At 61.0% G+C, this 25548-nt stretch overlaps 1 protein-coding gene across 1 annotated transcript; it reads left to right on the top strand.

Moving 5' to 3' along the window:
• The first annotated feature begins 3477 nt into the window (after window positions 1–3477).
• On the top strand, window positions 3478–24378 carry PTH1R (parathyroid hormone 1 receptor). Its single transcript, XM_073901073.1, is given in 14 exon segments — window positions 3478–3596; window positions 4631–4753; window positions 14807–14909; window positions 16817–16951; window positions 18611–18721; window positions 18826–18944; window positions 19084–19178; window positions 19485–19852; window positions 21410–21470; window positions 21784–21850; window positions 22106–22200; window positions 22776–22917; window positions 23031–23072; window positions 23572–24378. Coding segments are annotated over 13 exon segments (1788 nt in total). The 5' UTR covers window positions 3478–3596; window positions 4631–4678; the 3' UTR covers window positions 23947–24378.
• Window positions 24379–25548: the final 1170 nt, after the last annotated feature.

The following is a 25548-nucleotide window of genomic DNA, read 5'->3' on the forward strand; positions in this document are numbered from 1 at the left end:
AAGACCTTGTGGGCTCCAGGTGAGTGGGGTTCAAGGCAACCCTGGGACCTGAGCGCAGCTGGGAGGGGCAAGGCCGGGGTACCCCATTGTGTGTGTGTGTGTGTGTGTGTGTGTGTGTGTGTGTGTGCGCCTGTGTCACGCTGTGGGGCAGACAAGGCATCCTTGCGTGGAGATGTCTGTGGCTCTGGTATTACTGTAGCAGGGGATCTGTGACAGGAAGCCCACGCCTCCAGGCGCCCCTGGAGTGCTCCCTGCCTCAGACAGAGGCCCCCGGCCCCCCGTGCCCCCAGCTTCCCTCCCTTTGCCTTCCTGAGAGGTGAGAAAACCAGGCTTCCTGCTGCAAGGGGAGGGGGCTGCCCGAAAAGCGGCTGTGGGAGCCTCCAGTGACTCATCCGGGTGGGGGGTGTTTATGAGCAGCCGAAACGGCTGTAAAAGTGGCACCTCGGTTCACTTATGGCCTGGCCATCCTCTCCCCTACCAGCCCCTTGCCTTGAAAAGCTTCCAAAGGGGCCTGGAACCAGAGAAAGATCTGGGATTGAGGCTTGGTGGAGTCTCAGCCTGGGGTCAGGGTTCAGCCAGGGGTTAGAGGTCAGACTGGCATAAGGACTCCACATGGCAGGGAAAGCTCTTTCTGGGATTAGGGTTGAGATGGGGATTCAAGCTGACTTTGGGGCTAAGGTTGGGGGATGAACTGTTGAGGGTTTGCAGGCCAATTTTCCCAGAGAGCCCCCAGAATGGGACGAGGGGTTTTCTGAGGGACTGAGGCCAGGCTGCAGAGCTTAGAGCTGAGCCTCTGTCTTTCGTTTTTTGAGTCTGGTGCCCACCCTGGCCCTAGGGTCTGTATAGCTTGGCTGGAGCCCTACTCACAGCAGCAGAGTCCAGTTTAGGGCCACTGGGCTAGAGGCCAGACCCTGCTCCAGCTCTGAGCTCCAGTGATCTCCTTGGCTCTTCCTCCTAGGTCCCCATCAGAGAAGGGAGTCCCCATAGCAGACTCCCTCCCCCCAACCAGGCCTTTTCAAAAGCCACTGAAACTGACCTGAAACTGACCCCTGGGGCCCTGGGACTTGCCTGACGAAGAGGGCAGGCTGGCTCTGCCAGGCACTGGGGTGCTACCAGTTAATGTGTGACACCCAACCCCCACGGTGGCACTTTAACCAGAGGCCGGAAGGTGCCTTAGGGGATCAGCCTCACCCAACAGTGGTGGAATAACCAACAGGGCCCTCTGGGGTGAGGCACAGGCTTTATGGCTAGAGGAACATCCTTAAGGGGCCCATAGCCCATGGGACCCCTCTCCGGAGCCCTACCCACAGCCCACTCTGGTCCTCCCCAGTACAAATATTGTTTGTTTCCCAATCTCAAGCTTTCTGGTGTCAGATCTGAGGACTCCCTACATCAGTCCCCAGTTTTACCCCAGTTGTCCCAACCCCTCCGTGAATGTTCTTTTCCTATCACCATGGGGGAGAGGTGATCAGTCATAAAACCGTAAAACAGAGTAGAATGGCTTAGAAACAGAGACATAGAACTGAGACCATCAAAATATAACACTGAAGAACCACAGATGTTCTTTAGGTACCCACTCTGGGCACCTGAGCCTCTGTTCCTGTTCCCAAGTAACCCACACACCATAGGGGGTAGCCCCCAAATCACAGCCTTCCCCCCAGTAGTGGAGGAGATGGGGTCACAAGGAGGGAGGGATGTTCTTTACACCAGGCACAGAGGCGTGATCCCAGCAGAGTAAACTCCAAAGGCAAGGGCAGGGGCGTGAACATGGGGAGCAGGCCAGGAGTCTAGTGGACAGTACCTGTTGGGGAGAGTCGCCTCTGGAGGAAACTGCCTCAAACAGCACAGTCCTTAATCATCAGGACAAGAAATTTGAAAGTAGTGGGGCACGGAGGAGGGTGTGGCCGCAGACTCCTAAGGAAGAAGACAGCTGTGGGTCCAGTATGGTAGATGGGTGGGTTTGGGCCTGGAGAAGGGTGGGCTGCCAGGAAAGCTGGCTAGAGCTGGCAGTGACCTTAGGAATTAGGCTTGCAGACGCATTCACGTGGACGGTAGGGGCCATCCCTGAGATGGTGGGGGGGTGCTGGTTTGGGGCTCAATTTCCACAGGCTGAGTCTGGGGAGCCCACAGAGCCCATGGGTCTGGACACTCACCCTCTGCAGCACTAAAAACAGTAAAGTTAAAAGTGCCCTTTGAATCAGCTGGTCAAGTCCCCGTTTTACAGATGAGGAAACTGAGGCCCAGACAGCAGGAAGTCGTCCTGCCCAGGATACACAACCGGTAAGTGGGTGAGCAGGGACTGCCACTTAGCCCAGATAATATCTCCAAGGGCCCCAACAGTCACATTAGCTTCCTCCTGACCATCCTTAAAGCCCTCCGCTCTAGGCATCCCAGGCCTTCCCAGCATCTCAGCTTCTCTGCGTGATACTGAAAGGTGGCAGGCTTTGGGGTCTGAGACCCCTTCCTCTTAGCGCTACAGCGTCCCCTCCCGGGCCGGAGCACGTAACCCCGCCACCCCCTGCCCCTGCCCCCAAAGACTCCTCCCGCTCATCCCCCAAGTTGAGGGTCCCCAGTGGACCAGAGCCCGCCAGGAGTGTTTGGGGGTGTGAAGGGGTGGAGAAGGAGGCGGGCCTCGGGAGTGGGGGTCCCGGCGGAGCCCCGGGTCTTGCGGCCTGCAGCCGCCCGGGGTGGAGTCCGGGGCGGAGCTGGAGAGGCGGGGCCGGCGTCTGGAAGGGTCGAAGACTCTGAGAGACCCCGGGGAAAGACTCGGGAGGGTGGGAGAGGGACGTGAGCCCCGAGACGCGGGCAGGGGCGGGGGGCGGGTCTAGAGCACCGCGGACCTACCCACTCGGGAGTTCCCGAGGCTGGGGGTCCAGGCGAGGGTGGGGCGGGACGGTGGTGGCGGCGGAGCCAGGCCGCGGGGCTGGCGGCCCAGCAGCCTCCCCAGGGACCCCGGTCCAGCCCGAGCGGGAGTAGCGCGGGCGCACCCACAGCGCCGCGGTCGGGGGCGCGCGGGGTACCTCCCGTGAAGAGGTCTTGCTTCGCGGCTGAGAGCCCCTATTCACCGGCCCCGGCAGGCCGATCAGAAAAAATAACGTCTGTGCTTCCCGGAGAAGAGAATGGAGCGGCGGCAGCGTCCCGGGCTACGTGCCCGGGCCCCGATGTCAGAGCTCCCTTGGCTCGGTCCCCTCCACACTCACATCCCGCCGCTGGCGACCCGGGGCGCGGCCTCTAGAGAAACGTCCCGGGGCAGGGGCAGCGGGCTCCGCTCGGCCGCTCCGCACACCCGTGGCGGAGGCGGCGCGGGAGGGGGGGGGGGGGGGGGGGGGAGGCCCAGGGAGGGCGCGGGGGGGGGGAAGAGGCGCCCGGCGGCGGGGGGAGGGGGAGCGGCAGACGCCGAGGCGAGGGACGCGCGCGGCGGGCGGCGGCTCCGAGCGGCGGCCGGGCGGGGGGCGCTGGAGGCCAGGCCGGCCAGAGGGGATCCCGAGGGCCCCATGAAGTTCCCCCGGGGCCGCGGACGGGGCGCTGTCCTGGGGAGGCTGTCGGGGGGTCCCCGACATCCATGGCTAGGCGGGGGCCGCGGCGGCGCGCTCGGAGTAAGTCGGGGTCGGGGGGGCGGGCGCCCGGGGGAGGGGGCCGGCGTTGGGTAGGGGTGACTCCGGGCCTGGCCGGGGCGGGCGGGCTGGTCCGTCTCGGTGTCAGTCGGCGGCGCCTCCTCGGAGCCCGGTGGAGCCGCCAGCCCCGCGCCGCTCGGCTCCGTGGCTTTTTTGGAAACTTGCAAATGTTTTCGTAGAGAGAGAGAAGGGGGAGGGGAGGGAGGGAGCGAGGGAGTGACCGAAACGGAGCTCGGGGCTGCTGGAAGAACGGAGGCCAAGGCTGGGGGAGCTAGAGACGGACTGACAGACAGGCCGACGGGCAGAGCGTCCCGGCCGCAGGCGTGCTTCAGCGGCGCGGGCGCAGGCGGGGCTCCGGCCCAGGATGGGGAGAGGGCTCGGGAGGCGGCCGCGGGCAGGATGGGGATCCGAGGGGGCTGAGGGGCAGAGAGCTGGCGGCCGGAGCACCGAAGGGCTCAGTGTCGTTGCAAAGTTGGGATCGCGTCCCTAAGCTGCACGCCCCGAGCTCCATACCAGCCCCCCGCCCCGCCCCGCCCCCCCTCCTTGCGCTAGCCGCGGAGCTAAAAATAACAGCCCGGTTCGCCCCCCGCAGACCGCGACCCCAACCCCTCCCCCGACCCCTCCCCCACTGGGCGTGGGGCGAAGCCACAGCTCCCAGTTCCCCAAAAGAAAAAAAAAAAAAGAAAGAAAGAAAAGGCGGCGCGGGGGGGGGGGTGCGGGGGGCGGGCCGGGGGCGGGGGGCCCGGCCATATGGATGTGATTTCTCCGCTCCGAGGCAGACGGGCAGCTCCGCAGCGCTCGGCGCCCGCCCGCCGCCCGCCCGGCCCCCGGCTGCCTCCCTTCCTCCCTCCCTCTCTTTCTCCTTTGCGCTCCCTCGCTCGCTAGTCCTCGGCGCATGGGCCCCGCGCCGGGCCCCGGGGCCTCGGGCCGCCTGGCCTCCGGGGTCCCCTAGGCCCGGGCGTGGGCGGGGCAGCCCGGCCTGACGCAGCTCTGTACCCCACCACCACCACCACCAGGGCCGGCGGCGGCGGCTGCCCCGAGGGACGGAGCCCTAGGCGGTGGCGATGGGGGCCGTCCGGATCGCGCCCGGCCTGGCGCTCCTGCTCTGCTGCCCGGTGCTCAGCTCCGCATACGCGCTGGTAAGTCCCTCGCCGGCACTCCAGGACAGGCTGCGGGCTTGCTCTGCAGTCCCTGGGGTGGGCCCAGGGCGCAGAGGCTTGGGTTCCCTGAATAATCCGAACTTTGGATGAGCGTCCCCTCCGACCCGAGATCCCGGGTGCCTGCTGTCTCTGGGGTGTCTGGACTCGGTTCCAGATGCCTATGGTCCCCTTATTTCTGAAGCCTGGGTTTGGGGTCCCAGGTCTGGAAATCTGTGGTTGGGGTTCCTCTGTCTTCTGCTACCGTGAGCACCACAGCTCTGGTTGTGTCTCCTTCAGGGATGACAGTGTGGTCTAGCAGTAGACCGGGCTTTGGCCCTGATGTAGGGTCCCACAGACTTTTGCTCCTGGGCCTCCTGTTTTCTGCAAGTTTTGTTTGCAATCCAGGACACGGTTGTGGGTCTGAGGTCAGCATCACCCAGGCAGGGGGTAGGATTTAAGGGTCCCCTCCAGCTCTCACAATCACACGCGTGTACACACGCGGACACTCTTGCCCAGAGAGGCGGGTGTGGTGTGGCTCGGAGGAAGGATGGAGGTCCCCTGAAGGAGACCGACCTCACAGAACACTCCTCCAGGAGAAACATGCTGGAGGGGGACTCTGGTGAGTGAGGGACCCCCATGTGTACCCTCCTGAGACCAGAAGCCAAGAGGGGGCCAGAGGAGAAGAAGAGGCAGGTTGGGAGATAAGGCCAGAGAGAGATAGAGAAGGGAGACAAAGGGGGTGCAGATGAGAACTCCCCAGAGCAGAAGGAGCAGACAGACCAGGAAGAGCAGAGAAAAGTAGGGGACTGGCAGAGGCCAAGAGCTGGAGACACGGAGGGGAGCGGGAGCGTCGTCCGCCTCCTGAGCCAGAGACTGGGGGCCAGGACCTGGGGAGTCAGTCAGATCTCACAGCAGCCCTGTCCGGGGGGCCTAGCCCATTGCTGAGGAGGCTGTCTGCCTGTGTGTCCGACTTCAAGGCCCCTGCTGCCTCGCCAGTACCTCCCAGGTGGGGGCATCTGCCTTCTAGAGAAACAAGCAGGCAGGCCGGCAGCCACTTTCTCCTGACCAGCTCCCTACCCAGGCAGAACCTGAGGGGGGAAGGCAGGAGCTCTGGGATGCCTCCAGCTCTGCCTCAGGCCCGTCTGACCTGGGGCGATCCTCCATACCTCAGTTTCCCTATCTGTAAAACAACAACAACAACAACAAACAAACAAACAAACAGCGAGAAACCTTTGCCCAAGAATCTCCTGATCTGAGTGAGGCTCTCTTCTCCTCCGGGGCCTCAGCATATCCCATTCCCTGGTGCCCGGGCACTCACGACTCTGGCTCCCCAAAGCCAGAGACCTCACCCCATATGAGGACTTGTAGATGGGGCAGTCAAGGCTCAGAGACTTGTGCTGAGAGCCATCTCTGTGCCAGAGCAGGGCTCGCTGGGCCTCTGGGCAGACTGTTCTCTAGGTCCGTGTGAGCGCGTGTCACCTGTGAACACATGTGTCCGAAGCGGTGGGTCTGCACATGACTTGCAGGGGCGTAGTCGTGCCTATATGTGGGTGTGTGAGTGTATTTGTGAGCACATGTGCACCCAGGTCTATTGTCTCTTATTTTTATTTAATAAATGCTTTTTTAGCGCTTTCTACTTGCCAGACACTGTCCTAAGCACTTTAGAGTATTAACTACTTTAATTTTTCCAACAACTCTCTAAAAAGGGTTTGTTATTGTTCCCATTTTTAAAGTAATCTGAAGCACACAATCAATATGACCATTTTTTATTGCATGCCAATCTAGTGCCAAGCCCTGTGTCTCCAGGGGGAGGGGGTAATGGGTCCCCAGGGTCCCACACTGATTTCTGGGGAAGCTGAGGCACGTGCAGAGAATTTGCCTGGCTTAGCCCTGGTTCAAGTCTGAGGGCAGGGCAGGAGGAAGGATGCCATGGCTGGGTCTGCCCTGAGACCTTGTTGGGACATCAGTGGCTGGATGCTCAAGCCGTGTGCGCACTGGGTTTAGGGCTAGAGGATGTGGCCCAAGGATGACCCAGTACCCTGTAGGCCCCCTGGGCTCAGCTGGAGCCAGCGAGAGACTGACAGCCAGCCAGCTTCCTCTTTTGAACCCAGGGGCTGCCATTCCCACCCAGATCTGTGCTGACACCCACCAAGCCCACCAAACTCAGCCGATAGCCACTGTAACGAAACCTGTGTGCTGCCTGCCCAGCCAGCCCCAGGAGCAGGCTCACACCTCCAGGGACCTCAGGGTTCGGGGACCAAAACGCATTCCACTGGGAGGACACCGGCTGTGGCCAGACTCAGCTAGCTGGTCCATCTTGTCCTTACAGGGAATACTAGCTGTGAGCTAGGGGTCAGGTGGAGTGAATTTTGGAAGAAGGGATGGGCCCACAGATTGTGAGTAGGGGGCAAAGGGGTGGTCTTATCCTTGGGGGTGCCTCATCCTAAGGACGCCCTCAGCATGCACACATGTGAAGGAGAAGCCGCAGTGGGAGAGGTAGCGGGTCAACATGGGGGGCAGGCCTTGAGCGTAAAGATGTGACCTCGGGGTCTGACACAGAAGGGACTGTGGGGGCTGGGAGTATAGGCGACCCCTCCCCTGCTCCAGGACCAGCGTGGCCACAGGCCCTCTTTTAAAGACCAGAGAACCACCATGTATTGAACAATGACTGTCCTCCGATTCTGAGCTAGAAACCATCACAAATGTTTTCTCAGTCTGCCCTTTCACCGCCCCCCCCCATTTTATGGGAAAGGGCCCTGGGGTTCAGGCAGTGAGTCTGTGGTAGAGGTGGGACTTGAACCCAGGTCTTCAGACTCTTGCACTGAGCTTCTTCCTCCAAAGCAAGGTGACGGATCGTGCTGATCAGAGAGCCGCATGTCCCACTGTGGGTTTTTAAATTTTTCTTCCTTTTCTTTTTTTCTTTCTTTGTTCCTTTGTTTCTTTCTTTCTTTGTTTCTTTCTTTCATAAAATCCTTCTGTAATTTTACTTTTATTTTCTTTTGTTTAATTGAACTAATACTTGAATATGTTCTTTCTTATAAAAGAGTCCTATAATACAGATTAAACAGAATTCATCCTTGATGACTCCCAAGTCCCAGTGTTCCTCTAGAGAAAACCATTTTTAACAAGTCTGGGTGAGGGATATCCTCCCAGACCTTTTTCTGTTTATTTCCAAAAGATCTCTTTCTGTGTCCGTACAAAGCAGACAGTTTTGTTCTGTTGTTTTCTGCGTGTTGTAAAATGAATGGTATCTGTCTGTAGCTAAGGCTCTGCCATGTACTTTTTTTTTACGTAGAGGTGTGTCTCGGAAATCTTCTTGTCAGTAAATATAGATCTATTTTCTTTAATGGTGCATAGTATTCCAAAATCTGGGATGCATTAAGCAGTCCCTAGAAATGTACATTTAGATCTTTTCTGCATCCTTTTTGTGTGTGTGCGCGTGTGATTCCAGACAGTGGCGGGGAAGCTGCTGGAAATGCCGTCTTGTGCCCCTGTGTGACCGTTTCCCTGTAGGGTATTTCTAGACTTTGTCAGTGCTGGGTCTGAGCACATTACGTTTTTTTATTTTATTAGACACGGCCACACTGCCCTCTAGAAAGCCTGTGCCGATTAATACTCACAATAGCAGTAGGGACCAGGAGGGTCTCTCCCCCACACCCTCTGTCTCATAGGGTAGTATGAGGATTTTCACCTTTGCCATTCTGAGAGGTGAAAAATTGTGTCTCTTGCCATTTTAATTTGCCAATTACCGGTAAGCTTTTGGACTTTACATTGGTCTATTGTCCCTCTTCTAAGACCTTTGCACAGAGCCATTACTCATCTTTCTATGGGTTGTCTTTTTTTGTATTGATTTGTTGAAGCTTTTTATATCACCTGCCCTTAAACACCCCCCACACACCCCAGCTCTGGGAACGGCCTGTGGACAGAGCAGGAGGAGGGGGGCCGAGCCCTCCCGGGAACTTGGGTTTTCTTCGGAATGTTTTAATGAGGCGTCAAGCGGCCTCCCCCAGATTCCTGTTGTGGGCCTTCTGGGGACACTCCCTGGTCCAGCCACCACACCAGGAAGGCAGCTCTTTCAGAGAGAGAGTCCCTAGGAAAAAGAAAGGGTGGGGTGAGGGTTTTGCAGACCCCAGAAGTTGTCTGCAAAATGCAGTGTGACTGGGAGAGAGTGCAGAGTTTCGCTCAGATTTGCAAAGACGTCGGACACCTCCGAACCCTAAAGAACCCCAACTCTGGGACCAGCCTTGTGCGGCGGTGAGACCTGGTGGGACCCTATTCTGCTGACCAGGCATACGGTCAGGTTAGGCCATACTACCCTTCCGGGCCTTAGTCCTGCAGGCCAGGTAGAGGCCGCCTGTGAAGATCCACCCGGTCCAGCAGCCAACTCCGCCATCCCAGGCTCCATCCCACCGCCTGCCCTGAAGGCTGGCCAGGATGAGAGGCGTCACGGTGCCCCCCCCCCCCCCCCAGCCTCTCCCAGCCCTGAACACAGGCAGCCTGTTCAGGAAGGCCTGGAGAGGGGGAGGAAAAGTCAGCACTTGTCAGCGGTGGCGGGGCAGGAGTGTCCCCGGCAGGGAGCCCGTCCCAGCCTGCTCGGGCCAGCCGGACAGACGGAGGGCAGCAAGGGGCGGGGAGCAGTCCCTAGCCAGCTGGCACGGGAAACATCAAGAACCTGGAAAAGAGATGCAGGAAGGCCAGGAGGTCACAAGGGGGGGGTCCCCTGTGAGCCAAGGTTTTCTCCTTCTGCCTTTTCTGGAGCTACAACTCCCCTCGCTGCTAACCCCAGGGCACCACTGTCCTCTGTCCTGTTAGAGCTGGGCACCAGATGCCATCACCTGCACCATCGCCATGTGATCCCCTCTCTGTCCGCCCCCACCCCTGAATTCCCTTTGTGCAGGCTGCCTCGGAGGCTCTGCTGGGAGGCGCCTGCTTGATGCCGCGGAAGATACAGATACGGTTCAGAAGAGCTCTGGACCACTGGGACTGAGCCTCGCACCAGGGGGCCCACGGGGCTGCGTCCTTCCTCCAGGGCTGCTGCTTCTTTTTACCTGTGACTCTGAGCCTCAGTGTCCCCGTTTGTAAGCTGGGGATGTGGCGGAAGGTCAAGGAGATGGGGACAAAGCGCCAGGGTCAGTGGCTGGTGCTAACAGGCAGAGGGGCTGGATGGACCCCAGGCAGGTCTGCTTTCTCTAGAGGTGAGCGGGAAGCCTACAGCCGCCTTCCCCCAGGGGGCCAGGTGGAACCCGGGCAGAGGGATGGATGAGAGGACCCAAGAGGGCATCTCGAGGCTAACAGCATCCAATGGAAGAAGCCCCTTTCCCAAAGGCAGAGGTGTCGGCCACTGAAGAGGCAACCTTTATATTTCCTTCTTAGTTTTGCCTGGAGGAGAATGTAGGCATTTCTGGGATCACAGACAGCAAATGTGTAGAATTTGGCAGTTAGGAGTGAAACGGAGAGGAGTGGCCCTCCTTTGGTCAGTGGCATGGAACTGGCTCTCTCCACCACCACGGTCACCGTCACACCTCCATCACCATCACCAGCCTCGATGCTGCCTCCTCACTGTCCTCACCTCCACCCCCACTGCCACCACTGCTCCCACCCCCACCCCCAACTCCGACACCATCCTCCGTCGGGCTTCCCTGCGAGCTGAGGTCGAAGGAGCTGCTTGCCCCCCAGGGGAGGGGTAGTGAGCAGATGGCTTTTCTCTTCCTCGTCTGAGCTCCTGAACTCAGGAAATGAGAAACACATCGGGCCTCTTGACCACACACTACTCTCTCCCTGGGACAGCAGCGTCTACGTTTGTAAATAACAGACTGGCTCCCAGCCTTCACCGGCACCCTGCCTGGAGCCCCCAAGACACCAGCTCATTGCTCCCAGGCTGCCCCTGTCCCTATTCCGCCCCCCCCCCAGCTCGGGGCTGAGGTCAGGGCATCACCCCACTCCCTGTACGTTCACAAACTGTACATCATGCGTGCGTGTGCACACGGGAAGGCTCTGTGGGGGGTGGGCGGTTCAACATGGGGAGTGTGCTACAGTGAGGGACACTGAAGCCGAGCCCTAACCCAAGACCATAGGAGGGATGTAGGTGGGGACTCGGGACGCCTGGTGCCACGGCTGGGTGGCCCCATTGGTGGTGGGTGACCCCGGGCCATGATCCAGCCCTTGCCCCTGAAACCCTGAAAAAAGGGTCCCTCAGCCCTTGCCCCTGGAACCCAAGATCTGCAGGCTCTCTGGATGTAAACTAATGCAAGCCTGAGTCCTTCACACCAGGAGCTGGGCCAGAAAGACCTGAACTCTGCCAAGGAAGGGGAAGAGGGGCATGGTGGGGAGAGGGACCAGCAGACGGTCACCAGGCCAGGAGGGGAAGCACAGCTGCCGGCACATCCCCCTTCACCCCCAGGACATGAGGCCGCCTGTCAGGGCAGAGGCTGATGGAGGGCCCTCTTGTCCCCTCCCCAAGCCCAGGGGGCCTGGCAGTGACCCGGACTCTCATTGTGAGCCCAGATTGGATCACCCCAAAAGCTCATCAGGCACACTTCACCCAGTAGGCCCTCCTGTACTCCCTGCTCCCGACCCTCCTGGAGTCCCACCTCCTCCCCTCCACCCCTCACTGTGGCCCCCTGGACTTAGTCATCTACCCAATCTCCCCCTGCCACTCTGGGTCCGCAGCCTGGTGCCACCCTCAGTGTGCAGAAGCAGGGGTGCCCAGAGCCAGAGTTGGAGGGCCATGATGTGCTGCTGCTAACCGGAGCTATTCGAGCCACCAGCTCGGCCCCACCCCCACCCACGCCCAGGCTCTCACTGAATCCTCACCCACAGCCCTACGGTCATCCTGATCGCAAGGGTTAAGCAACTTTCCTAGACGGAGAGCCAGTCACTGGTGGAGGTGCGATTCAAGCTCCCGTGCTGGCCAGCAGAATGTGCTTGGATGAGGAGAGGGTGCAGTGGGAGGGAGGGGAGAACAGGGACCATTGCAGGCAGGGGAGGTGCCCTCGAAGGCAAGTGGCAATGAATTTGGTGCGGAACTGCCCTCCTTTCCTTGGGTAAGTGCTTCCTGGACTCAGGCTTGGATTCCTCTTGCTGCAGTGTGCCATCACTGGGGGACAGAGAAATGGGTCCTACAAGTTCAGGGAGGCCAGAGGTGGGGCCACCATCCCTGTGGATGAATGGAAGAGTTTGGGGGCCCTGGGGTGCTGGAGGCATATCCCTTCCCTTCTCCTGGGCACTCCCAGCCCCACCATGGAAACCGGACTCCAGAGAAGAGGGGGTGCCCCCTCTTGGCCACAGAGAGGGTAAAGCCAACAGCAGTAGGTGGAGGCTGAGCCGATGCCTCAGTCCTGCGAGAGAGCGTGCGTTAGTTCCTGGTCATCACCCAGCTAGCATACCTGTCCATCTGTCAGTCTGCCAAATGGGCCGTTTTCAACCTGTGACTGCCTGCCTTCAGTCACATCGGTGGGCTAGTCTGTCTATGGGGAGGGCTGGTATGCCAGTCTTTGGGGACTGGTAGAAGCCTCAGTCACTCAGGAGCTTTCCATCAGCTGGAAAAAATAAGGTGCAGTATCTGCTTGTCTTGAGAGAGATGGAGGTGGGCAGAGAAGAAGGGGTGGGGACAGGGCCATGGTGAGGGAGTCAGGATAAGACGACAGCAGAGGCGGTACCGACAGTGGGTATAATAGGGCTGGCGGCAATAATGGTGATGGCAGTGATGGGGTTAATGTTGCCTTCGGTGGTGATGGTGATAGTGGTGATGCAGGTGGTGGTAATACTGGCGGTAGTGGTGTGAGTCATGGTGGGAATAGCACTGGCGGTGGTGATGGTAATGATGTTCTGCCAGTTGGGATGGTGCTGATGGTGGTGGTGGTGGTTAGACTCCTGGTAATAGTAGTTGGTGCTCATGGTGGTAATGGTGCTGGTGCAGGTGGTGGTGGTGATGGGGGATGGTAATGGTTGTGTTTGGTGTTGGTCAAGGTGATGACGGTTGGTGGTGGTGATGGTGGGTGGTGGTTACTGATGGAGGTACTCTTGTAATGATGGAAATGGTGGTGAAGGGGCGTGATAATGGGTCCGAGGGAGCAGGGCAGCTACGTAGGGACCAGACTCCTCAGCAGCCTGGATCCGCAATGCCAGAGGCACAAAGAGAGCTTCAGGTTAATCTTGGAGCCCCTCGGATTAGGGCAGGTCCAGCTGTCCTCCCTCAAGCCCCATCCTGCCAGGCTACTTCTGCCCCAGTCCGCTGTAGCTGGGGGAGGAGGGCGCAGAGCCCCGAGAGAGGAGCCAGCACATGGGAATCTGCTCCAGCCTTTCCTGGGGTGGGGGTGGGGGGGTGGTCCATGGCCACTGATCCGGCCGAGATTTCAGGGCCCAACTCAGTCTCCAGGGACACGCAGAAGCACAGACACCCGACAGACACGCCAGCTAAGGAACAGCCGCATGACACACTGGCAGACGCGCGCACGCACGCGGACCTTTGCCCAGAAAGCCACGTACACACGCATGTTCCCAGACACCTGAGGCTCACGTCCCAGATGTGCACGCCGCACGGTCCCCACGTGAGAACGCACAGAGACTGGGGGCCCGCCCGAGCGCACCAGCCGGCCGGACGCGCCGCCGTGCACGCGCACGCGCACACACGCGCACGGGCCTCCGCTAAGTGAAACCAGCGGATCCCGAGCCCAGCCGAGCCGATTGGAGACTCCCTGGCCCTGGAAGCCCCCGCTGCTGCCACTGAGAGACGCGGTCAATTAACTTCACCCTCGCCGCCGGGCTCCCTGACCCGCCCCGCCCGGCCAGCCCGCCCCTTCCCCAGCCTTCCTCCTTCCTTCCCTGCCTGCCCCCGGCTCTCCGTCCGCCCCGTCCGCCCCGCACGGTTCCGCTCACACACACACCGGGGAGGGGACCGGCCCTGCGATGCCTGAGGGGCGGCAGCTCTGCCTGTTGAGGGTGTGAGGGGGCCAGGCTCTGCCCTGTGGAACCTGAGGGGACACAGCCCTGCTCTGGGGCTGAGGGGTCTAAGGGGACAGACATGTCCCAGGCCCGGGTGTCTGAGGGGACTCGGCCCGACTTAAAAGGGGGAGGGGGATGTGAGGGATGCATTAACCTCTGTGGGTCCCACTCATGGAAGTGGCTAGGCTTGGTCACACTGATCTGTCCCCAGGGCAGGATGCTGCCTTTACTCTGACCTGCTTCGAACTCTAAGTCGGGGGAACATAGGTTCAGGGTGAGACCCCCCCCCACCTCGCGATGCCCATGATGTTCTTGTTCTCTTCCTCAAAATGACGCCCGTGTATCCCAGTGGGCCCGGGGTGTGCAGGCTGGAAGGAAGAGAAGGAAGCACATTCTAGAGGGAACAGCAGGAGCAAAGGCCTGTTGTTGGCACCGTCAGAACACAGGGTCTGCCTCTGCCTCGCGGGGGAAGGAGCTTCTAGATAAGCAGTGGGTTGGGGTGACTCCGGCTCACAGCCGGCTCAGGAGTGCCCACCCAACCAGACCACTTGCCAGTGATTCCTCCGACCTCTAGCTCTTGGGACTGCAAGGATGGGAGCGGCTGAGGCACTCCCCATTCACTGGGGAAAGCAGTGACTGGGGAGAGGGCCAGGATGGAAACTGGTGACTCCCAAGGTCCCCCAGGGCACTAGGGCTTGAAAGAATCCAGGCCTGGTTTATTTCCCCAGAGTTCACCGCTCCTTATGCACCCGCTCTCCCCACCAGGTCCCCAGCAGACAGGATCCTGTGAGGATCCATCCTGGGACATTCCATCCCTTTCCCATGTACCCTTGGGGAACAGACTGGACAGAGAATATCAGTGGCTGCAGCCTACAGGGTTACTAGCGGACAGGCAGGGGACATCCCCCCTCCCTCTTTTATCCTTCTGGCTCTACCCTTTGGAGCCGCAGCTTCCCATCTGTAAAATGGGAGCTCCATAAGGCAGAGTTCCCAAATTCTAGACTCAGAGCCTTTGGAAAGTGGGGGAATCCGTCAGGGAGGTTGGGATGGTTGTGGGACCTGTCAGTGCGGTGGAAAGGCCGGCCTGCAGTCTGACGTTCAACTTGGTAGGTGGATGCAGATGACGTCATGACCAAAGAGGAGCAGATCTTCCTGCTGCACCGCGCCCAGGCCCAATGCCAGAAGCGGCTCAAAGAAGTCCTGCAGAGGCCAGGTGGGGGCGGAGCCGGGTGGGGCGGGGCCAAAGGAGGAGGGCCTGGGGGCGAGGTCAAGAGAGGGAGGGAGGGGCCCAGTGAAGGTGCGAGCCTGGGATGCAGAACCAAGTGGCACCAGGAGAGGGGGCGTCCGGTTAAAAGGGGGGCGAGGTGTGATCAAAGTCAGCAAGCTGAAATGCAGAGCCTTCCCTCCCAGGGTGGGATCAGGCAGGAAGAAGGCAGCCACAGTCCGAATCATCCCCAGCGGGCTTAGATCTGGCAAGGCACAACAGGATCAGGAGCCCCGAGTAGGGTGCTGCACCCGCCTGGGGTGCACTGGGACAGCTTCCTGGAGGAGGAGGTATCCAAGGCAGGTCCAGAAGAATAAGTAGATCTTTGAAGAAGGCCACCTGGTCCAAGGACAAGGCTGAGGTGTCCAGGGTCAGTAGAATCAAGGGTCCATGGGACTGGACGGGGAGAAGGCTAGAGGGGTAGGGATGGGTATCTATGACTCTGAGTCATGGTCACTGTCCGAGAGAGGGTGTTTGACCTGGGGTCGGGAGGGCCTCTGCACACCAGCACAGCATCTTCAGGGACCCCTGCCAAGGTCAAGGTGGGAGGAGCCCCTGCCTTTCCAGCTCCTGCCCCATCTCCAGCTGGTCTCTTTCCTGAGTCCACTTTCTGGAAGCAGAGATGGGAGCTCATTAGCACCCATCCAGGCCTCTGCCGCCTGTCTGATTAAATCTCATCACCAGGAAGAGGCCCAGGCCCCGCCTGACTGGCCGAGGAGAACAGCTTCCTGTCTGGAGCCGGTTCCCCTAGACTGCTGGGGACCCAAGAGCACGCAGTGACACACTCTGTAGCACACGGACTTTGCTCATAGTCACAGGCATTCACAGGGTCTCTGCAGTCCCAGCCCTGTCCACAATGGCCCCACTGGTGGCTCTTTGGTTCCCCGCCCCAGTCACCTCAGGGTCTGGGGGTCAGGTGGGCCCCCGCCCTCTGGGTCTTGAACCCAGCGCTCTTCTCAGTTGTGGAAGCCCGGAGGCACCTTCTGCCCCCCACCATGCCCCATCCTGATGGAGCCCCTCTCTTCCTGCTCCATCCCGTCCTGCTGCCCTGCTCCCTACTAATGCCCCGGGATCAGGCAGGATAAGAGGCACAGCCGTTCCAGCCCCGCCGAGGTGTCTGCACTCAGCTTTGCATTGCTGTCACAAACCCTGACCTGGGAGGGCTGGGGGCCCTGCTCGGGCTGTAACTGAGGGACACGAGTCATATAATGAGGGAGACATTTCAGAGAGGCAGAGAGACCTCAAACAGCTCTCTAATGGCGAAAAGGCCAGCCCAACTCAGAGAGCCTCCAGGGTCCTTCTGTGGACTCTGGGGAACTCCTAACCCAAGTATCTGAGGGCAGGGGACGGGTAGGTAGACTTGCCTGAACACCCTTGACACCTGCACACTCTTGCTCATGTGGTCCACACCACCAGCTTCCTGAGCTGCACCGTGCCCTGGCCGGGCTTCATTTTCACCGTTGAGCCTTTGCTGACATCACCCCTACTTGTCCAGTTTTGTCCTGCGCCCCCTGGTGGGGCCCTGTCCTCCTGCACGGGCTCTGACTCCAAACTCCTGGGTCGGAGGACATTGCCGCTGCCCATGTTTTGCCCGCACTTACCGTATCAGCCCACTCAGCCCGCTGACCCCACCCCTGCATGGTGTTCGCTCCCATTTGGACCTCCTGTTGACAGTCTCCGTGCTCTCCACTTACTTCTGCTCCGGCCTGTTATCTCAAGCTCTCCCAACAGCCTGGGCTGTCAGCAGGGCAGGGATCAACCCCCACCGTACAAAGAGGGTGCCTTGGAGGCAGGAGGGTGCCCTGGGTCTCCTGCCATAGCACAGTTGACAGCCATAACTGCCCTGATTTCTCCAGCTGACATAATGGAATCAGACAAAGCATGGGCATCTGCATCCACATCAGGGAAGCCTAAGAAAGAGAAGGCATCTGGGAAGCTCTACCCGGAGTCTGAGGAGGACAACGAGGCGCCCACTGGCAGCAGGCACCGAGGTATGTCTGTGCTTCTGGGCATCCATCCGAGACGGGCAGGGACCCACCCACCCCACCGCTCTATCCCCTTTCTGTGAGCTCATGCTCTTCAGCTCTTCTGGAAAGGAAGAAGCTGTGGCCCCCTCCCCAGGAAAGCAGAGGAGGGGCTGGGAGGACACAGAGCCCAGGAGGTATCATGTGCAAGAGGCTGGCAGCTGGATGGGGCCAGACCCCCAGGAGATTTGGGCAGAGAACTTGCCCCGCACTACCCCAGGGGTGGACCCGGGGCTGTGGCCCCTACCATGGAGAGGGATGACAGAGAACCTGGGAGACAGAGGGGCAGGGAGAGATACAAAGAGAGGGAGAGACAGAGAGGGGACCAGGAGCCATAAACCAAGACTGGGACTCAGTGTGTCAGAGGAGGGTGCACCCAAACACGTTAGTGTGGTGGGCCATAGACACAGAGCAGGGGAGGAGGGTGGCCACGGAACAGCAGGGCTGAGACAGTGGGACGAGGAGGGGAGGAGAGAAGAGAGGGAGGGAGATGCAGGGCTGTGTTGTCCCTCAGGAAGGTAAGGAGAGACAAACGCAGAGCCCAGACTGCAGCCACAGGGCCGGTTTGAACCGGCTGGGTGGGCAGCAGATTCCAGATGGGCCACATCTGGGAGGCTGTGGTCACCCTGTGGCTCCCCAGGGACCAGAGGGAATTGTGGGCCTAGCCAGACGGGGCTGGGAATATGGTGCCCAGGACAGAGAGCCTTTCACCAAGCTGGGGTGGGTCCAGCTATCAAGGCAGCCTTCCAGGATGGCTGGAGAGTCCTGTGGTTGGAGTCCTGCAGGGGGGAAGAAGGGACCTGGGGGGGGGGGAGTGGAAAGCAGAAGATTCAGAGGCTGGGGACCTTCCCAGGTCACTTAGTATCTCTGCTGTGAGACTGGAGCCCCAAAGTAGGATATGTCACCCTGTCTTGAATCCCACAATTAGCACTTGGCTTTGGGGGATTATACCTCCTCCTATGAGTGATCACTGGAGTCTCATAGCAGGTGCTTAGGGTGGTCTGGGATGGTGGTGAAAGCACAGGCTGATCTGGTCAATCCCAGCTACCCAGTGAAGAAACTGGAACACAAAGAGGGTGGACACCTGCACGAGGTCAGCAGCTCTTTGGGAGTCCAGCAGGGACTGGAAGCTAGACCTCCTGCCTCCTACCCATGGATCCTGGGCAAGGGTCACATGGAAGGCATTCTCAGCTAAGGGAGTTAGTCTGGGCACTTGCCCTTCCCCAGGGACACCTGGAGGTGGAACCAAGAGCAGAGGAAAAAGAGAGAGGCCTGGCCAGGGGCTGAGTACCTGAGGAGGGCATGGGCCTAGGCTGTATGACCTCGGCAAATCACTTGCCTCTCTTGGCCTCCACCAGCCGATCTGGAAAATAGTGCCAGTGCCAATACCCGCATACAGGGGCTGTGGGAATTCTGTGAGGCCAGGGATTCAATGCTATGCAGGACACAGTAGGTAGTAAGGCTCAATACATTCTCTCCAGACCGCTCCAGGCCTGAGTTCTCCAGTCCTGGGGCACACCTGTCCCTGAGGGAGCCAGCGACCACAGGTGTGTTCATTCTTCTGGGTCACTAACCATGGACTTGACTGGTGTCCCCCACCTTGTCTGTCTGTCTCTGTGGGCACAGGGCGCCCCTGCCTGCCCGAGTGGGACCACATCCTCTGCTGGCCGCTGGGGGCACCAGGTGAGGTGGTGGCCGTGCCCTGTCCTGACTACATTTATGACTTCAATCATAAAGGTAAGGAGTAGGTGGAGTAGGGTGGGGACCACAGGGGTGGCAGGACGGGGAGCTCAGGGCTCCAGACCTCTCTGCCTGCCCTGACCCTCCCCGTGGTCCTGCAGGCCACGCCTACCGACGCTGTGACCGCAATGGCAGCTGGGAACTGGTACCTGGGCACAACCGGACATGGGCCAACTACAGCGAGTGTGTCAAGTTCCTGACCAATGAGACGCGTGAACGGGTGCGAGCTTTCCCCCCTCCCCAACCTGATCTGGATAAGGTCACCCCTGAGCGAGGCCTGACGCCTCCCGCAACCTTAACTGGTCTCTGACCCTTAACCTGAGTGCCAGGGCTCTGACGCTGTGTCCCCTCCGGCACAGGAGGTGTTTGACCGCCTGGGCATGATCTACACCGTGGGCTACTCGGTGTCGCTGGCCTCCCTCACCGTGGCCGTGCTCATCCTGGCCTACTTCAGGTGGGCGGGGCGAGGGGCGGGGCCGGGCCGGGGGCGGGGCCGAGGTAGGGTGTCCGCAGCCCCCTCCGCGGGGGCCGGGCGTCCCTCCCCTCCCCCCCCCCCCCCCCCCCCCCCCCCCCCTCCAGCTTGCCCCCCCACCCCCCCAGCCCCCGCCGGCCTCCTGCTACCCCGGGCGTCGGGCCGCTCACGGCCACCCCACTGTGTCCCTCGCACCCCTCCGCCCAGCCCCCCGGCCCTACAGCCAAGGGCTTTGTGATTGTCCCCCCTCCCGGCACTTTCCTCAACACTCCTGCCTCAGCCCAGTAGCCCCAACCACCCCACCTCTTCACCTTGGCCCCTGCCACTGTCCTGAGTGCCCTCTCCGACCCCCAGCTCCTCAGCTCCGCCCTTGACCAGAGAGCCTGGCCCTTCCTCCCCGCCGGCCCAGAGAGACTTGTCCTATCTCATGGGCACCCCCAGCCCATCCCCGACTTCCCCAGATGCAGGCCTGCTTTCTGGCTAACACCAGCTACTCTCCTAGGCCGGCTGCAGGGTAGCTGTGACCTTCTTCCTTTACTTCCTGGCCACCAACTACTACTGGATTCTGGTGGAGGGGCTGTACCTGCATAGCCTCATCTTCATGGCCTTTTTCTCAGAGAAGAAGTACCTGTGGGGCTTCACGGTCTTTGGCTGGGGTATGCAGGCGTGGCGGGCAGCCAGGCGCAGACAAGGGGGGCACCACAGGCGGCGGGGTCAAAGGGGCCACTAAGGGTGAGGCACCTGCACGGCCTCTCCCATCCTGGACGTGGGGCAGCCAGTGGGTGGCTTGCCCACCCCCCTTCTTTGAGTCTGACCCCATCCCAGGCTCAGGCGACAGGGCTTGGCTGGGGTCAGGGTTCACCCCTGGGCTCAGCCTGGGGCTGGGGCTCACCTGGGTGCAGATTCACCTGCCATTGAGGTTCAGCCCGGGAGAGGGAGGGCGTATTTTCAGGTCAAGATTTCAGCTCAGGATCAGAGTGGGAAGGTGGGCCAGAGGTCACCCTAGGGCTGGAGTTGAGGTCTGGGACACTCCCTGCACCGTGAGCCCTGTTTCCCTACCAGTCCCCTTACTGCGTGGGGCTGTCCACACCACTGCCACCCGGCCTGCAGGAGCCATGACCCAGAGCTCCAGGCCCCCGACTCGGCATCCTCCGCGCTTCGGCAGCCCCTCTGCAGGATGGGTTGCTGGGGCTCTGCACTCCTCCCCCACGGGTTCCGGGATGGAGTTACCGATAATTGTCCATTATTGTTGGCAGCTCCAGAGCTTGGCTGGGCTCCGGGGCAACTGGCCAGACTGCAGAGGGGTAGGCCCGGTGGCTGAAGCCCTCCCTGCACTCGGCACCCAGAAGCTCTCAGGTCAACAGCCACAGCCCCTTGGTACACACTCTGACCTTGACCTCACCCACGGCAAGCCCCAGAGTTGGGGGAGACCTGGTCCCGGCGACTGACCTGTGGACTCTGGGGCTAGACGGTTTCGGGGTGGGCAGGAGACACACAGATCTGGAGCAACAGAACTTGGTGACCCAAGAATGTCAGAGCTCTTTTTTCCCACCGTAAACCCGGGTCGCACCCTGCCCCTCCCAAGGGTGCACCTGACCCAGAATGAAGTGTGAGGGAGTGGAGGGTAGAGGCAGAGCTCACTCAGAGGTACCATGTGCCATCTGGGCTGACTCAGGCCTGGGAACACCAAGGTTCCCCTGTGGCCTTTACTCAGCCTGGAACAACTGTCATTCCATCCAGCCTCATCCACGGGGGCTAGGACCTTTCAAACTGGGTGTGTGTGTGTTGGGGGGGGGGGGTGCTGGGGCAGAAAAATGCTGGTCCTTGGCCCCTCCCCCACAGGAAATCCCAGTCCAGAGCCTAAAGGGAAGAGGGGATTGGACTGGGCGTGGGGAAGTTAGCGATGCCCTGTTTTCCCGTGAGCCCCAACAGGCCTGCGTGTGTGGGTAGGACATGTAGAACCAAGATGAGGGTGGAGGGCTGACCAGGTCCTGAGTGTGGGAGCCCCGAGAGGAGGCCGTGGGGGAAGCAGAATGGCCCACACCATCATGTGGCTCTGTCACCAAGCAGCCCATGGGCCCAGGCGGACGGGGCTCAGGGACAGGGTGTGGGTCAGCTGGGGGGTCATCGAGGATGAGAGGAATGGGCTGAGGGGAGAGACACCGTGGGCAGCACCTGCATACCCTCACATGCTGCCCCTTCTGCGTCCACAGGTCTGCCCGCTGTGTTCGTGGCCGTGTGGGTCAGTGTGAGAGCCACCCTGGCCAACACCGGGTAGGTCCAGGCAGAGAAGGGGGCCGCGGGGCCGGGCCACAGGCCAGAAATAACGCTGGCGCGCCCTTCCTCTGTGAAGCATGGGGGGGGCCGCTTCCTGTGGCCTGGCCCTGAGTGGGCCCAGCTTCAGTTTTCTGTCCAGCCATGAGCCAGGCACCCCCTCAGGGTCAGGCTGCTTCAAAAGCAGCGTCTGAGGGGGGTGCCTCAGGCCTGGCCCTACCCAACACCCCCCTGTCCTTTGTCCCTCCCAGCTCTGGGGCCAGGCTCAGGGTGGGAACAGGGGGCTGGGAGCTGATGCCTCGGCCTCCCCCAGGTGCTGGGACTTGAGCTCCGGGAACAAGAAGTGGATCATCCAGGTGCCCATCCTGGCCTCTATTGTGGTGAGCAGGGGTGGCAACAGGGCTGGGTGGGGGCGTGCACTAAGGGGGCCGGTGAGCAGCCCCTGACAAGGGACTACAGAGGCTTCCCTGGACCCCAGGGTTGGAGCCACGGGCCTGAGTCCAGTCGGGGAAAACAAGGGCCCACTTGGAGACGCAGTGGCAGAGCAGAGCCTGGGCGGGTCCGTGGGTCCCCGGGCTGTCGCCCCCACCCTGCTAGGGTGCAGTTCGAGATGCAGCCCTCCCTCACTCCCACAGCTCAACTTCATCCTCTTCATCAACATCGTCCGGGTGCTCGCCACCAAGCTGCGGGAGACCAATGCTGGCCGGTGTGACACGCGGCAGCAGTACCGGTGAGCTGTGCCCACCGGGCCCAGGGTTCCTCGGAGCGCCGGGGTCATCACACCCCGGCACCATGTACCAAAGCAAAGACATGAGCCTGTGTCAAGGGAAGCACCCAGCTCCCGGCTCCCTGGCTGGCCCCACCCGGCAGTCATGGGCTCTCCCCCGGTCTCTGGGGCCGCCCCGGAGCCAACCTGGGCCATTCAGTGCTGGGGTCTGCAGGGGATGGGGGGGCAAACCCAGACCTCTCCTCAAAGAGCTGACTGTAGCGAGTCCAAGGGACAGGTGGGCAGTGGGTGGCTTCGAGAGGACAGCAGCCCCGCTGAAACCTGAGGAATGGGCTGTGGGATGAAGACGTAAAGCCAGGGGGAAGTGAGGGCCAGTAGGGGGACCAGCGGGTGCAAGCACCGAGGGCCCTTACGAACACTTTGTCCCAGGTTAACTGGGTTGTCCTCCGCTCAGGCCAGAGCCGCAGGTCCCTTCGTGGCTCCTGGAGCCTAAGAGCTTGGGGCGGGCAGGTGCGGGTGGCTCGGTGCCTCCCCAGGGGAAGTGGCCTGTCCCTGAGCCACCTGCTCTGCTGGCCCAGGAAGCTGCTCAAATCCACACTGGTGCTCATGCCGCTCTTCGGCGTCCACTACATCGTCTTCATGGCCACGCCGTACACCGAGGTCTCAGGGACGCTCTGGCAAGTCCAGATGCACTACGAGATGCTCTTCAACTCCTTCCAGGTGCGCGGGCCTGGCCGGGGCCTGGCGGGGGTGGGGGGGCGGGGGGAGGGAGGGCAGGGCGGGAGCGGCAGGTGTGGCCTCTGGGCCCTGACGCCCAGTGCCTCTCCCCGCAGGGATTTTTTGTCGCCATCATATACTGTTTCTGCAATGGTGAGGTAAGCGGGGTGGGCAGCGCTGGGGCAAGGCAGGGGGGCGCGGAAGTGCCAGGGTTCCCCGAGTCCTGTTCCTCCATTCTCCTGTCCGGTTCCTCTGTTCCTCCAAGAACATCCCTGAGGATATTCTGAGGGCAGAGAGTCTTTCCAGATGATTCAGGCTCAGGATGTGCTAGGATTTGCGGGCTCCTCAGTCTCTGGCAGAGCCCTTGTCTTCCCTGCCCCACGGCTGAAGGCTCCATAATCCAGAGTGAACGACTCAGCCACCCCTGGGGCCATTTGAGCCTGGTAGACTCCGGGTGTGTCGGTTGCCTGCAGCCAGGCACCACGTTCTGAGGATGACGGGATTTTACTTGGCCTTGGAATTTTCCAGTAACATCCCACGCCTCCGGTTCTGCTCAGGAGCAGGGATGAGGGCACGGCTGGGGCTGGGGGTGGGGGACCATGTGGCGGAGGGCAGAGAGGCCTACCTGACGCCCCGCCCTCCTACGGGCCATCGCAGGTGCAGGCCGAGATCAAGAAATCCTGGAGCCGCTGGACACTGGCCCTGGACTTTAAGCGGAAGGCCCGCAGTGGGAGCAGCAGTTACAGCTACGGCCCAATGGTGTCTCACACGAGCGTGACCAACGTAGGCCCCCGCACGGGACTCGGCCTGCCGCTCAGCCCCCGCCTGCTGCCCGCCACCACCAACGGCCACCCCCCGCTGCCCGGCCACAGCAGGCCGGGGGCCCCGGCCCTCCAGGCCACACCACCTGCCGTGGCTGCTCCCAAGGATGACGGGTTCCTCAATGGCTCCTGCTCAGGGCTGGATGAGGAGGCCTCGGCGCCCGAGCGGCCGCCCGCTCTGCTGCAGGAGGAGTGGGAGACTGTCATGTGATCCGGGACCCGAGCCAGGGTTGGACCCGTGGGCATAAGGGCTGACAGATGGACCAAGAGACGGCTGGTTGGACGGTTGCCCACTCAGGGCGGGGCTGGGAAGACAAAAGAGGAAAAAAAGGAAAAAAAAAAAAAAAAGAAAGAAAGAAAGAAAAGGGAAAGGGAAGCGGTGTGTAGCTTCCTATGGTCTGAGCTGGGGCTCAGGAGGGGAGGCGAGGGCCGGGAGCCATGGGGCCTTTCTTGGGTTTCACCTCTGGAAGGGCTCCAGGGGCCAGGGGCCAGTCCCCGGGGGCTGGGCACAGTCCAGCAGGAAAGACCTGGGAGAAGCCAAGAGCGGCCCGAGTTTGCTGGGGTCACACGGGGGCCCGGCGGAGCCGTGCAGGAGCTGGGCCACAGCCTCTCCCCGCCACCAGCTGCTGCCTCCAATGCCTCTGCTGAGGCCCCGGGGTGGGTGGGGGGGACCCCGGCTCCTCTCTGCCAACTCTTCACCTGTTGCCCCGTCACTGTTCACCAAGGGCCAACCGCAGATCCCTGGGTCGCTGGCCCTGCTCCAGGCCCCTTCCTGCCTGTCTGGTGGCCATGCTGTGTCCCTTGGGGCCTGGAGCACTCAGGGAGCTCTCCACACAGGATCCCCAGCCCCCACCCTGGATTTGACACGCCTCTGGCCACCAGACTGAGAGGGCAAGGGAGCGTGCCGAGGCCATCAAGTGAGACGTGGGCTGAGGTCCGCGCTGGGGCTCAGGAACTGTGGGGGAGCCTGGGGTCATCCCACAGGTCCAGCTGGGGTGAGGGCCTGCAGGACTCAGCACATCCACCCACCGTGGATCTGAGCCCGTCACTAAGCATCCCTAGCCCACACCCACCTGCCACTTTAGCCACATTACTTGCACCCCTCACCCCTGCCCACCTCAGTCTTGGGCCTTAGAATGGCACAGGCCCTCCTGGCCTGACACTGAGAATTGACCCAACTGCATCCCCACCCCAAGCTCTGACCAGAACAAGCTTCGTTCTCAAGTCCGAGGACGGCCTTGCCCCCGATCCTATACAAGCTAGTGCCCCTGCCTGGCCCTGCCTTTCCTCATCTCCAGCGCAAACTTGTTCTTCTCCGTGGACGCAGCATCTGGAAAGCGCCCCCCATCTCGAACAGCACCCCCACCCCACTGGGGACTGGGTGAGGTGTCATAGTCAGTGGGTGGCACAGACGTTCTCTGAGCAGCCTCAGGCCCAGCCCTGCCTTCCTTTCCAGATGGCAGGTAGGGCAAACAGTTGCTCAAAGGCCCGGTGCACCCATGGGGCTCCACGTGGTATGATGTGCTTGGAACCCTGTGAGAAACGTGGGCCAGGACCTGAAGGGCCACTGAGCCAGCTTAAGCATCGAGGACTCCTGTGAATGCTGGGAGCTATTGGAAACTGTACAGGGAGAGCAACCAAGGTCTGAGACACATTTAGAAGAGTCCCTGCTTCACTGGAGAGGCCAGAGGAGGTTACTCAGGCCTCAGGGGAGAGGTAACCTTGTGGAGGAGGTAGCAGGCAGGAAGTACCCTGCATGAGGCACTGGCTGGGAGAAGGAGACCCAAGCAGAACAGACCCCCATCCCCTCCCA

This window comes from Callorhinus ursinus, unplaced genomic scaffold (assembly GCF_003265705.2).
Source record: "Callorhinus ursinus isolate GAN/ISIS: 27379988/994484 unplaced genomic scaffold, GSC_fseal_2.0 scaffold15, whole genome shotgun sequence".
NCBI lineage: Eukaryota > Metazoa > Chordata > Mammalia > Carnivora > Otariidae > Callorhinus > Callorhinus ursinus.